Below are 14,083 nucleotides of genomic sequence, written 5' to 3'. Positions count from 1 at the left end.
ACCAGATTACAAAATTCAAGAGAGGCAAACAACTGGGATTTTTGGGAAGGGGAAGAAGAAGAAAAAGGAGAAAAATTTTGGAAAACAGAGTATTCTAGCTCCAAATGGATTTCACAATCTCAACCCCCCACCCAGACATTTCAATGATGACTTATGTACCAGTCTGCCCTGATTCAGAAACAGCATCAAGATATTTCAGATGTGACAGAAGCCTTCAGCTTCAAAATACAATAAAAGTGAAATGCTTGAACTGGATGACTAGATTAAGATACTATTAAAATACAACCATGAGAGTAAATAAAAACAAAATAATTTCTTTGTGTAGGTGTAAAGAAAAGCTACTTGAAGTGTGTAAGTAAATAGCTAGATGTATTTCCACAACACAGTAATTTTTCCAACTGTTCTACCATACCAGCTCCCTGTTCATATGGCAGAAATTGTCTTTTAATTATAGGTCTCAGTTTTGTATCAGAGTACATACAGGTATTTCTTTCTCTATTTTTTTTTTTTAATTTGATAGGTCACAGGTTTGGGGGTTTTTGTTTGGTTTGTTGAGGTTTTCGGGTTTTGTTGATTTTATTTTGTTGTTGTTGGTTGGTTGCTGTGGGTTTGTAAAATTTCGGGCACTGAATATTTAAGGAACACGTATACAAATCCACACAAGAGAACTCTAAAGGTATCTCAGTTTCAAAAGCATGTTCTTTCTTTTTCATACAGTCAACATTCTTTTTTGAAGTCTTCCATTTCCTGACCCATGTTACATTCTCCACTACAATCTGTTGTTCAGTTGTGCATACTTCAGACACTGACATGTAGTAAGCACTAAGGAATTTCCTGAGTCAGGGTTATTCATCATTACCTGTAAAAAAGTAGAAAAGGGGGAGAGACAGGGTGAAAATGAGACACACAGAAACACAAGCAAGGGCTACAAAACAATCTAGAAACCACTATTTAGTAAACAATAACACAAGAATCCACTAAGTCTTCACCAATGAGGTGACCATGACCAAAGCTGCCTTAAAGCACTACATACAAATACTGAACATCGTGTCGTCTTGGATCAGTGAATTTAAGATCGTTGCACCTCAAGTGGCCTGCTTCAGTTAAAACAATCCTCTTAGGAAAGAGCAACAGATTTTCTCCCAACATTTCTTATTTGAAGAGTATAAGACTTTTGAGACAGAAGCTCATGAAGATCCTTCTGTCTGTCACTTGTCCTCTCTTCACCCCTATTAGCATAGGACTTTTTAATTTAAGTGTCTGAAATGTGTAGAATTACTTTTTCTTATCATTTTTTGGATGCTACCACAGATTTGTAAAATACAGAATTAGAAATGAATCTAATAAAAATAGCCACTTGTTAATCAGCATTTTGCAAGATGAAAGTCAGCTCATTTTAATAGGATTCACTCAGACAACAGCTTATAATTTATAAGCCAACATTTCAGCAAATGTTCATTTAAGCCTTTTAGTACTAGTTTTAAAATATCCTTAAGAGTAGCAAGAAAAGAAAATGGTGACACTATAGTAACCATTTTCTTGTTATTCTGCATTGCCAGTCTTTTGGATACTGGAAAAATGAACTACTACAATGTATCTTCCAAATCTGTCATTAAATCAATAAATTGTGCCTGAAAAAATACTTTTCAGACATTTCTCTGTCATACTTCTCTAACACAGCATGAAAACAACATGGAACTGATTGCTCTTACCTAGCAGTTCTATATCAGTAGGAAAAAAAAATCAGGAAAACGTAATTTGAATTAGAACTTAAAAAATGATTATGTTTTTGTAAGTAGTTTTAAGACACCCTTCCCCAAGTATTTACATATAAAAGTCATAGAAAGCCATACACTTACTTGACCTTGCACTGCTAATGCAACGTATTTGTAAAAGAACTTAAAAGATGCAGAAGGTACATACTGGTTAACATACATTAGAATATTTTTTTGAAAACTGAAATACATTAAATGGTGATAATTACACACACTTCTAAAGCCAATATATGATGCTTCAGATTTCTATAAAACTAATTAAAATTTTAGATTTCTTCTTTTTCTCCTCTCCAGTGAAGACTTCACTATTAGAAATCTAAAAATATTTAACAGCAGTTAAATTTTTGACATGAGAGAAATAGAAAAAAATCAAAAGCATTCCCTCACTGATGGTGGTCTGAGTAGTTTTTCCTAAGAGTAACTCTGAGAGATGGAAGAACATCTGCCTTGTAACCTGTGCTAAAGCTGGGCAGGGCTCCAGAGCAAAATAAATTATTTTAATGTATTACTGAGTCACCAACTAAGATGGATGGTACATACACATCAAGGTCTTCTGAAAAAATACTAATTATAGGATAAAGAGCTCCATGAAATTTTCAGAAAAGGAGTGATGGTGCAACCTATTAAAAGTAACATCACAGAAAGTGTAATACTATTTTAGCTAAAAGTTCATTAATTCTTAAGATAAAAATGGTCTTGATTCTGCAAGTTTTGTGCTGGATTTCCTTTCCCCCGTCTGTGAAACTGTTTTACAGAAATTAAATAATTATATTGTACCTTTTGTAAGCCAGTTATTGTTACAGTTGACTGTACATGCAAATTCTGTTAAATCAGACTGGTCAGCAAAGTTTGCCACATTTTGTTGCAGGAATAAAAATACTAAGATATGTTCTATATTCTGTGATACTATGATAATATATAGATAACAATATATTGGAACCTATATTGAATATGGCCAAGAGAGAAGATAAGACAAGCTATAACTGCCAGGATACACTGAGATTACCTTCTTGATAGGCTCCATCTGCCATTACCAGGTGAAGTATTTTGGCATACAGGTGTTTCTGTTCATTTCCAAGAACAGTCTGAACTATGGTTGAACAAATATCAATATTTTCATCTTCATCTTCAAGTATTGACTAGGGGAAAGAACAAACCATGTTATCAAAAGTAAAATGGGTATAAAATTAAATAGTTCAAACTTATTAAATGCAATTCATGGTATAACCCAATGTTCTTCTCTTTAACCCACTGGCCAGGCATTTTCTCTGTTAATATTTTAGTGTGCCAAAACAGATTAAAAGACTATAGCAAAAACCTTTTACTCTAATCATACAAAAAAATTAGTTAATTGGCACAGCAAACAGTCCTAGGTGCTTGTTTCATAAAATATTTCCACTTGAGTTTATTCCACAAACCTTTATTTTCTCATAAACTTCGATTAATTTATCAAAGCCTATTTCCTGCTCCAGATTATATCTCAACTCTTCTAAATGGCTGAAGATACTATCACATTCTTCACATTCACTGGCAATCTCTCCATCACTATTATCTAGAAAGAGAGAAAACATCAGTAAAAGCCCCTCAGTTTTCCTACATTCTTAACGGTGTTTCAAAATCTCTAAAACAAATATCCTTTAAAAGCAACCAAACAGGTAAGCTCAGGAGCACTGGATGATGTTGGCAGACGTTCTGACAATGTGCAAGAAAATAGGAATAGTCCCTTTCTTGAAAATAATCCCAAATCCCAAATGGGAAGCATCCAGCTATCCCCTCCATATCCCCACTCTGACAATTAGCCATATTCAGCCTGAAGGAAAACAAGGTATGGTCTTAAAGCAGAATTTTGGTTAGCAAATTAGGTCAAGTTCCATACCACCACTCTATAAATTTCTGAGGTGAAACTCATGAAGGATGTGGCAGCTGTCCCACACAAGGGAAAGGATTTCCTTAATGAAGCAGCTGTCTTCCAGTAAAAAATAAGGATATGTATGTTACCTATCCATTACTTTCTGTCCTGAGATACATCTTGTTCCATGGAGAAAGTCTAAAAAAACCCAGCACTAATTTAGCTACAGATTTCCTTGTTCTTTTATAAGTGCATCTCCTTTGTGTAGCCAATTGAGTATGCCCAGTGGTGCAATAAGATACAGGAGAGAAATCAGGATAGTTTTGCTTATAGGCTACAGAAACCTTAAAAAATAGGTTTATAATGGTAAAACATTAGGTGAATCTAACAAAAAGGATGTTTTAAAAAATACAAGACAGAATCCCTATGTAAAATTTCATTGTAAAATGCAAGAAAAAATACTTTCTTAAATAAGCATTCAAATTTGGAGAGAACTTGTCTACCAGAGAAAAACTTAATACATTTCAGAGCATGTAATATCAAACCTTTAAATACTATTACCTGGTAGATCACAGACTTCATGACTTAGTATTAGAACTCTACTACTTACAATTCTTATATATGACTAGTGCAAGGTATAGTCTGACCAAATCACATCCATCATTCAATATCAACAGTCAAATCAATAAGAAATTAACATTAAAATAAAAAGAAAAGTTGTAGATGGGGTTAAAACCCCATTAGGTTATTTAAAATCCTCTATTTAACATCTTGAGCTGATTTTGTCTCAATTTCTGTTACCCTTTGGAAGGCTGGCCTGCCTTCCTCCCTGCCCCAGCAATGAAACTTGAAATTCTTACAGACTATCTAGAAGGTAGGACACTGGTATTAAACACCAGCACTTACAACAACAGCAGAATCACAAACACAGATAGTATTCCATGTGTATAACATTAGCACTGCTTTTAAAGACATTAACAAAATTTATTTAACCTTAAAATAATAATTATTGGAATGTATTATTAGATGTTCAATTTGTTGAAAATTTTCTTCAGTAAAATTACACAAAAGCTTTGTTTTAGATGAGTTACTGATTTTCTGCATCTTTTCTTAACTATATTTCTAATTGCACTTAATTTTACAGCAAGTGTAAAATACTTCTATTTCCCCCAGAATCTAAAATACAGAAATGAGACTTCAGGACGTTGTGCATATAAAATTGCAAAATGCTAAAAGCAGTAATTAATTTATCTGTCTCACTTTTAGTCTGACTGCATTAATACCTAATTTTGGCTAAGGACAAGGTCAATAATTTCATGCTCCTTCTGACTGCCTGTTAAATTACTTAACTGTAATTTAAGCTGAATCCCAGATACTCCAGTCATGTCAATTGCTATTTCTTTTTCACACTTACAACCATGAATTATTCAAGACGTACAATGCATTCTGTCTTTGATCTTCCTTGTAGCCAAGTTTTAGACAACTTAGAGAAAAAGGCACTTACCATCACTACCCAACAAACAGCCAAGCTTTAATTTGCAATATGGAATGATGCTTAGATGCTGACCTTAGCATTCAGAAAGTCTGAATATTATCTGATTTTTTAAAATTTATGTATAAAAGCTATCAATTAGAGCTTTACTTCACTGTAAGTTAATGAAGCTAAAACATTATTCTGTGTCTGAATTTTTAACATGAATAAATAAGTTATAAAACAGGTATCACAGAAATTATACCTGACTGCCATTCTTCATTAAGAGCACTTTCACTGCTGGGGTTATTTTCATCTCCTTCATCCAGCTCAGTACCATTTGTTATGCATTCCACAGCATTAGCCTTTAAAGTAGACTCCTCTTCTTCACTCAATTCTTCACTAGGCTGCTCCCTAAGCAACTGTTCCATCGAATCCCGGAGCTCCTGCAAATCTGTATCTGTCTCTCCAAACATACTAAAGGAATGTGGTATAAAGTTTAGATAATTAACACTTTGCAAGGCAAACCCTGTAGAAAGAGCTCATTTCTTTTGTTAAGCAGCAAATCAAAAAGCTAGTCTAGCTGCAGGGGAAAGAAAAAAAAAAAAGACACCCTCCACCCTCCCTCCCTCAGCTATTTGCGACCTGAGTCCCACATGAGGGCAGCATTGATACCAATGTATCACACGACACACAACCCACAGCCTCATAAAAAGACTAAGCCCTCAGTTCAACTTAATTAGTAATGTAATTTCAAAATCCTTGTATTTGTGCACTATTATAGAACCCTGGCAAATATAACATTTCCAATCCAGATAAAAATGTGTCTGAAGCAAAAAAGAGATCTAGCTCTAATCAGAATAGATACATCAGACTATCCAAGCTGTGGGGATTAGTCAATTCCAGGGTCAGATTTTGAAGCCCCTGAAAGAATTTGGGGGACTTGAAGAGCTTTCTAATACAACAGTAGAGGAGATAAACGAGCAAGATTCCCAGAACATACAAAGAAAGGAGATATTCAAGAAATTTTTATTTCTAGAAGAGCACTAGCAATCAACCCTGAGTTGTTTGAGTAAAATGCAAGTTGTAGACACCAGACAGAATAGCACCTTGGATAGATTTTGGGAAAGAAATTCAGACAGTTATTATATGCAGTATACCCCATTAGCTTCTCAGTTCTCTGGAACAACACTTAAATGGTGATTCAATACAAAATTTTTAAAATCTGGGTAAAAACTCCATGCTGGTATAGTGTGTATAACAGTTAGTGTCTAACCAAAAACATTCTTGATCTAAGATGCCTGTTAAAATACTTGATAAACTTGATACACTCACATATCCTCAGAGTCAGAAGGTCCTTCTTTGGCTTGCTCATCTTCTGTATCATCTGTTTCAAGATTATGTTGATGCTGCACATCCGCTACACTGGGAACATCAACTAAAGTTCTGTACAGTTTGTAAAGATCTGGGAGTGAACATGTTCTCAACATCTACAAAGGCAATAGAAAGCCTGTTTGGTAACAATATTAAAGACAGTTTGAGTTTACAAAACACTAAAATGAGATCTCACTGTTCTTCAGGCTTCCTGCTTCACAGTCAGAAGCTGTGCTAGTAGATTAAATCCTACAGGAAAAATCATTTGGTTGGCAGAAGTGACAAGATATCTTTGCTGCCCTGTTCAGTGATGGCTTATGATGGCAAGGTAATGATAATTCTAAAAAACTGCACAAAAAGGAGAAATCAAATAGGGCAAGTTATGAATGTCTTCATGAATTCCCTCAGTAATGTCTCAGAGAAAGGGTGGAATTCCTACACTAACACCTGGAACATAGAATGCTGAATGGTGAAACCAGAGACTTTCACTGCTGCATGAGACTTGCTGACACCATGAGCACAGTGTAGCTGAACTACAGGGCAGACACAGCTAGACAAATAAAAATACCTGCTGAAAGAGTTGTGCCATCTGTTCTGGCCTCATTCAACTTCAATAAGAAAGTAAGAATAATACTATAGAACAAAAAAGTATTTCTTTTTAGTTTTTTAAACTTGCCTTTGGGTCATTTGCATCAAAAAGTCCTGTAGAGAGTCCAATCAACAGAGAACTTTTGCCTTTATTTCTTGCTGGTGATATGGAACGTGAACGAGGTACAAAAGACTCTTCCTGTGAAGACTGAGCTGACAGAACTGGTGAGGCTGTTGATAGAGCTGTGGGCTGTATTACCCTTTGGAATAAGGGCTCGGCTTGCTGAGAGTCACTGGGATAAGTTTCTGATGTGGTAAAAGAAAGTCTGTTACAAATCTAACTAGATTAAAACCCCAAGATACTTAAGGAAAATGTAACTACTGTGAATACGCCTAACTAATTTCTGTTATACAATTAGAGGGAAGAGTAGATAGCACTTTAAAAGTACTAAAATACTTTTGATTATTTTAGTAAATACAATTACAATGTGAAATTTTCTCATTTAAACTTTTGGAGAATATACAACCTCAGCTATAGCTTGTGTTCTCAGGCCTTCTGTTTTCTCATTATCCGGTCCATGTCTGATACTGTCATCCATTTTCATCTGTTGCTTATCACCTTATACTAGAGTTCTTTGAAGTTATCTCAATATAATTCACCGAAACAGGGGGAAAAAACCTATCCAGTCTGCTTAAGACATCATTAACTAGATGCAAGAGTATCACCAATGATACTTGGCAATATTGACAATGTTTTTTCTGAAATTACTTCCCAGACCTCCAAGAACAAGCAATTCTTCTATGCAATAAAGATAAAAGATTGTCATTAGCAGCCACTTAAGACATTGAGCTGCATCTCAGTATTAATTTGAGATGTGTATAAACAAAGCAACACTTCAATTAAGTAAATAATCAGCTCTCATAACATCCTAAACAGTCATTTGAAAAAGCTGTAACATTCAGAAAGTTAATGTTCATTAGTATGAACTATCTGGTATCAGCCACTGTCCTGTTCATCTATACAGTGTAGCTTTCTTGTAACATGTTTTCCTTCAAAGTGACAAACATAACACCCACAATTTGTCTTCCTAATCCATCAGAAATTTCCTTTTTAGAAGTAAGAACCAAATAAATAAATAAAAACTTGCTCTTTTGGGGTTAATGCAGTGAGAATGGAAGTGTCAAGCACCCCACACTGCCAAGCCATGGAACATGAGACTTGCACTGACCTGCTGGAGCTTCCTTTTGTGGTTGCAACTTGTTGAGTGCTGCTTTCTCCAACTCTGCATCATTCATTCCATCAAGTTGTGCCCTATTATAGCACATTCATCAAGGGGAAATACCATGTAAAAAACGGTCATTAGTCTACTGAAGTCATCAAGTGCAGTAAAACTAACACAGCAGCAAGCAATGAAGCTTTAACTAAGTGTAATTTTAACTGACATGTCCAAATAAAACTCAGTTAAAGCTCAGTTGTTTGAACTGGAGAGAGAGGTCAGAAGAGAGTACTTACGTATCCTCTTTCTCTTTTACCCACACTTCATTAACAGTGCTAGGAAGCTCTTTATTCTCCTGACTCTGGTGCATTTTATCTTCCTTTTCTTCCAGCACCTCTGCTTCCAAATCATCAGGCTCTAAAATTAATAGCCATTTACCTTATTAAAAATTAATCCAAATCAAGCAAAAAGATGGGGGAATATACATTTTAAGATTACACTTAAATACTTTAGCTTTAATAATTTTCCTCATTTTGCAGAAACAGCAGAAGTTTTGTAATCCCAGAGCTAAAAGTTTTGGGTTTTTTTCTGATGCCAGTAGAGTATCCTAAAGCTCCAATGAACTGTGTCTTCTAAAAACCTCAGTAACATGCCCCCAGAGATCAAAAGGATGCTGGTATCATATAGGGGAAAAGATTCCAGCACAATTGATGGGGAGAAACAAACCAAAATCCCACCAAATTAACAACAAAAAATTTGAAGCACTTTAGGATTCTACTTGTACTCTGCAGTTTTCTACAAGCACACAAAAAATGTTTCTGGAAATTTACTAAATACATTACTGAATCAGATTACAAACAGGTGTAGAAAGCACCTGGTCCTACCTAAAATGTGTTAATAAATAACTGCATATTACTTATGGGAAGATATAAAAGTAAACAGGATTATTGGTTCACTTATTGCACTCGATAAACAGATTTTAAGTAGAATTACTGATGAAATGAGTTACCATCCAGCACAATAGGTTTTCTCTGTACCAAGGTGGGTCCAGTTCTTTGAGATTCTTCTGGTACAGTCATGACAGATTCCGTAACAGCAACTGGTACTGCAGACTGAGCTCCAACAGGAGAAAAAGCCTTCTCTTCCTTCTCCTCTGATGAAGACTGATGATCTCCTTCAAGAAGTTCTGCAGTACCTAATAGAAAATTATTCTATTATTCAAACAGTGCTTTACCATATTTGGATAGTAAACTACACTGGCTAATAAGGTAACTTGGGAATTTTTGTTTCTTTAAAGGAAAACAGAAAGAAAAATTTGCATGCTTTTAGTACATCTATTATAGAGAAGAAAGCTAGAAATATTAAAGTTTGAATTTCATATGTTACATTATCATTAGTACAAGTTTATATTTGGAATAAATTTAACTCCTTTCGTCCTTAAAAAGAAAGAAGGGCAGGAGTTGACCAGGAAAAAAAAAAATCAACTGATATGGTAAGTCACATGCTGCCAACAAGGTTACAGGAAGCATCTAATGCAATATTCAGATGATGACATTGTTTCAAAAAATAGTATTGTTTCCATTAAAAGGCAAAGTTTAATTTTTTTTAATTTTAAAGTTTAATTTTTTAAACTTTTCAGCAAAACAAAGATCCTTTCAGCACAAACCCTGGTTAATTTCTTACCACTTCACTGAGTTTGAAATATTTTGGTGTCCTCCAGTATCAGCTTGTGCTTACATTCAGAACTGAGACAACACCCAGAAGTAGAAAGCAAGAGAGAATATAAGGATATGCTCCTATTACTTCAAATTTTCTCAGTAGATAAACTCTCACTACACTTGCAGTGCAGATAATTACCCACTGTGCTTACCATTTATCTCCTCTTGCTCCTCAAGTATGTCAGTCTGCAGCTGCAGCTCTGCTTCTCCTAGGATCCTCAGAACTGAATCAGTAGGGCTTTTGCCCCAGACTTTCCTGTGAGGTTCACCAATATCTAATTTAATTACTTCCCCCAGAGTTTGACCTTTGGGACACAGACATAAAAATATTTCTAAATTAGAATTTTTTATTCATTTTCTATATAATAAACAATCAAACAACCTCCATAAAACTTGAAACTAAAAAGGCTACAAAGCCAGAACTCATGTCATCTCACCCTAACTCATACAGCCTAAAGACTTTTTATTTAGAGTTTTTCTTCTGCCAATTCCAATCAATAACAGGAGTTATTCGATACCAGCTGACATATGCAACTTAACAGCCACAGTAGCTCTTTTCAGAAATTCAGGCACTCCAAAAGAAAGCAGTATGAGAGATATTTAACACTGGCATGGAATGGTCTTGAACTTCACTTGAAATGGTAAACTAGAAAGTTTCTTGTCTTGCTATCCCCTTTGGCATTTATTTCTGTTAATTATCCCTCCAAGGAAAACAGGATATAAAGCAACAAAGAAAAACAGAGTAAAAGAAATTTCTTGATCTTCTAACATTCTAGCACTATAAAACTACTATGCATAGATGGAAATCTGTCACATTCTCAGTGATTATTTCTTTCTACAATGTGAAACAAACTTTCAGTAAGATATACTGAAACCAGGAAAAAGGGCTTCCAACCAAAGGATCAGAGAAGGCAACTAGAAAATCTGGAATGACAGTCTTCATTTAAGAAAGGAAAAAGCTAAGAAAGGCACAACAGAAATAACAGATATAAACTGCGAAAAAAAACTCAGTTTTTTTTTTCCTACTGATAACATAACAGGATTTTCAAGTTAAGTAAGAAACTTTCATATATTTTAAATGCTTTTTATTCTTTCTGTTAAATTAGTGCCTATTTAAAAGACACAAAGAAAGTAACCATGCATTTAATTAGGTAACTCTTTGTTTTTGAAATTATGAAATTATTTATTGAATCTCCTGCAGGCCCATTTAACTATTCAGCCTGTGCCTCATTTCTTAATTAAGGGAACCACACACTTTTTAGAAGAGGATGACATGTAACTGATAACAAGATGATAATAATAAAGAATACTTGGTTTATAAAAACACACACTAAGATGGCAAACTGATTTACTAATACCAAGGTGACAAAAAAAAAAGGAGAAGTACTTACACTCTGTTCCAGAGAGAGACTCTTCCAACGATAACTGAGCTAGAGGAACGACCAACTCAGATGCCCCAGATTCCCATTTTTTGCGATCTCCCAGAAGTGGCTGGTCACCTTGTTGCTCCTTACCATCTTCAGATCCAGCTGATTCAGAGGTATTTTTACTCTCATTTTTTCCTTTCTCATCTTCCTGAGCTTTAAGATTTTGATTTAATCTTCTCAGAATGTCTCGCTTGTTCTGAAAGAAGGACCAACATATGTATTAAAATAGTGCCTTTCTTAAAAGGATACCTAAATGAAACTATATATAATTTGACATACTTGTGTTGTAAAATCTGGCTTTTTTATTTCCTCCTCAGATTCCTGGACAACAGTTATTACATGTTCATCCTTTAAGTCAAAGAAGCATGAAATAAAAAGTAAAAGGACATGTCAGAAAAAAATGATCTGGAGAATAGTAATAGACATAATAAAACCTTTCCAATGAGAACTGCAGGTAGACTCAAACAGAATGCTTGATTATTCTGTTTTATTCTGTCCCAAAGACAGCATTTCAAGAGCACCTTCCATCTTTGAACCAATCACTATCTGAAACTGATGAGCAAATGTATCACTCAATTTAAACAGATAAACGAGATTTCAGAGCACAAAACATGTAGAGATAAAGCCAGAAATTACCTCTACAGCAAAATGCCACCAAATTCCTATGCTACAAATGAGTAATTCCACAAGAGAACCAAAAAAGTGGCAAACACAGAGTCAAGGATAATTTGTGAAGAAAAGATGGAAGGGAGAAGAGACAACTTAAGTGACACGTAAATAAGCAAACTACATATTGCAGGCAAAAATGTAGAATTTATAATTTGTGTACAAGGCACATATTGTCCATTTCCAATTGCTCTGGGCACTATTTTTCAGTTTGTTATAGTCACAATACTGTGAGACAAACTGTCCATGTAGAAAAAATATGCTAATGATTTTAGTATTTGTCATGATTTATTTTTCCAGCTATCATCTGACATCTTTCAGTGTATTACATTGTATATATGCTCTTTATTGTAAGTTTCACTCTATTCCCATAGTCATAGCCTTCAGGGTTGAATGCAGTATGAAGTACTACACTACACTGAAATTTAGAAACAGATTAGGTAAAAGTACAAAAGCTAGCATTCAAATTTACACAGATTGTTTTAAAATTTTGAACTGTACAAGGTTACACACACCTGCTCAGTTTCACAATTGTAACATAAAGCAGTTGAGGGAAACATGTAAGTATTTACAATATCAGGACCAAGAGTATGCAAAATAGAAATTAAGATGCTCTTTTAGACAATAAGAAGAGACAGCACTAACAGATTCAAGAATCTTAAGCTTTGTTTTCTCTGTAATATTAGGCACATTCAAGCTCACTGAAAACAATCAATCATTAATATAACATAATTCTATAATTTGAAATTTATCTGCTCACTTCCTCCAAGTAACCAACTCATTAACTCCTCTCTTCAAAAGGCTGATGAAAATGCTGGAAATTGATGTCTTCTTCGACTAAACATAACTGCCCCTCGTCAAAATGGAAACCGCAGCCTAGGTTTTTTCATAAGCTATTTTGTTCAAAACAAGAATTTCAGTTTCAGAGTACAGATATGTTTCAACAGCTTCCAAGCTTTGGTTTCTTTTTTCTTTTTTTTTCTTTTTTTTTAAGATTTCTTTTCCCTAATTAGAAACAAAAAATGTCCTTAACGATCTTTTTCTACCTAACCTGAACATTTTCTCGATATTCTCTTTCCAACCAGTATCTATTTCCTTTCCATTCATTTTACCCTCTTAGCAAAAGTACCTACCACACCCACTTCCTTCAAAGCAGAAGTCATGGAGATGACAGGTACACCAGGCTTCACTGGATGTTGTGGCTTAGGAAGAGCTGCTCCAGGCTCTTGTAGTCCATTCACAGGACTATGTTCTACAGCTTCCACATGAAAAGGCACATTAGGATTCTTTACCCCTTTTGCAACCAGCTGTATAGATTCAATTAAAAAAAAATCAAAAATTAACTTGAATACTTTGCAGATTTAACACAATATTATCAATTAGGCTCATGTAATCCTTACAAAAGGACAATAATGCCACACATTCATATAAAAGACAACAACCCACTGCACTTCCAGTTTGTCAGCTTTACATCCTGCTTTTTCTAGTCATACTACTACTAGTTGGACTTCTTGTTCCATAGCACACAGAAGTAAAAGAAGAATAAATTTTGGTCATTAATAGACCATTAATAGTTGGGGCAATCCTAGTGATTCTTAGATTTGACATTTTAAAGTCTTCCTGCAAGCATACCTAAGACTTTAGGTATAGCTTTAGATTAGGCTTCTAATTAGGGAATTCTGATTGATACAAGATACTCTCTCCACTTTCAGAACTACTTGTCTTGAAAAATCACAGTATAGGATTTTATTTATACAAAGATATGGCCCTACATACTTTGACTGCAGGTAACAGATTTATTTTCTTACATGTTCTTCCCAGGCTCTTTTCTCTCTTTCATATGCTTCCTTTCTCTTTCGCTCCAACTGTTCCTTCAGAACTGCAGCACGAGCATTTGCTTGGGCCTACAGTAAACAAGCAAAGAAAAGACCAACATAAAATCATCAGCAACCTATTTCATGGAACATCATAAGGAGGAATAGTCTTGGATTACTCATC

The 14,083-nt window shown here is 34.7% G+C and overlaps 1 protein-coding gene across 8 annotated transcripts in view; it reads right to left on the bottom strand.

Annotated features, from left to right (window-relative positions):
• Positions 1-486: 486 nt before the first annotated feature.
• The window catches only part of NEK1 (NIMA related kinase 1), a 41,940-nt gene continuing 28,343 nt past the window's right edge, over positions 487-14,083 (bottom strand). For all 8 annotated transcript variants that reach the window (XM_083861158.1, XM_083861159.1, XM_083861157.1 and 5 more), the window contains 14 exons: positions 13,894-13,989; positions 13,219-13,392; positions 11,699-11,767; positions 11,384-11,615; positions 10,145-10,297; positions 9,284-9,469; positions 8,571-8,691; positions 8,287-8,369; positions 7,146-7,363; positions 6,431-6,585; positions 5,361-5,572; positions 3,194-3,327; positions 2,782-2,914; positions 487-859 (listed from right to left, as the gene is read on the bottom strand). In XM_083861158.1, coding sequence (XP_083717284.1) covers positions 846-859; positions 2,782-2,914; positions 3,194-3,327; positions 5,361-5,572; positions 6,431-6,585; positions 7,146-7,363; positions 8,287-8,369; positions 8,571-8,691; positions 9,284-9,469; positions 10,145-10,297; positions 11,384-11,615; positions 11,699-11,767; positions 13,219-13,392; positions 13,894-13,989 — 1,980 coding nt within the window. In that variant the 3' untranslated portion in view covers positions 487-845. The remainder of the gene's footprint in view (positions 860-2,781; positions 2,915-3,193; positions 3,328-5,360; positions 5,573-6,430; positions 6,586-7,145; positions 7,364-8,286; positions 8,370-8,570; positions 8,692-9,283; positions 9,470-10,144; positions 10,298-11,383; positions 11,616-11,698; positions 11,768-13,218; positions 13,393-13,893; positions 13,990-14,083) is intronic.

This window comes from Zosterops lateralis (genome assembly GCF_965231275.1).
Source record: "Zosterops lateralis genome assembly, chromosome: 5".
NCBI lineage: Eukaryota > Metazoa > Chordata > Aves > Passeriformes > Zosteropidae > Zosterops > Zosterops lateralis.
The sequence above is the reverse complement of the archived record's forward strand: the minus strand, read 5'-3'. Positions and strand labels throughout refer to the sequence as shown.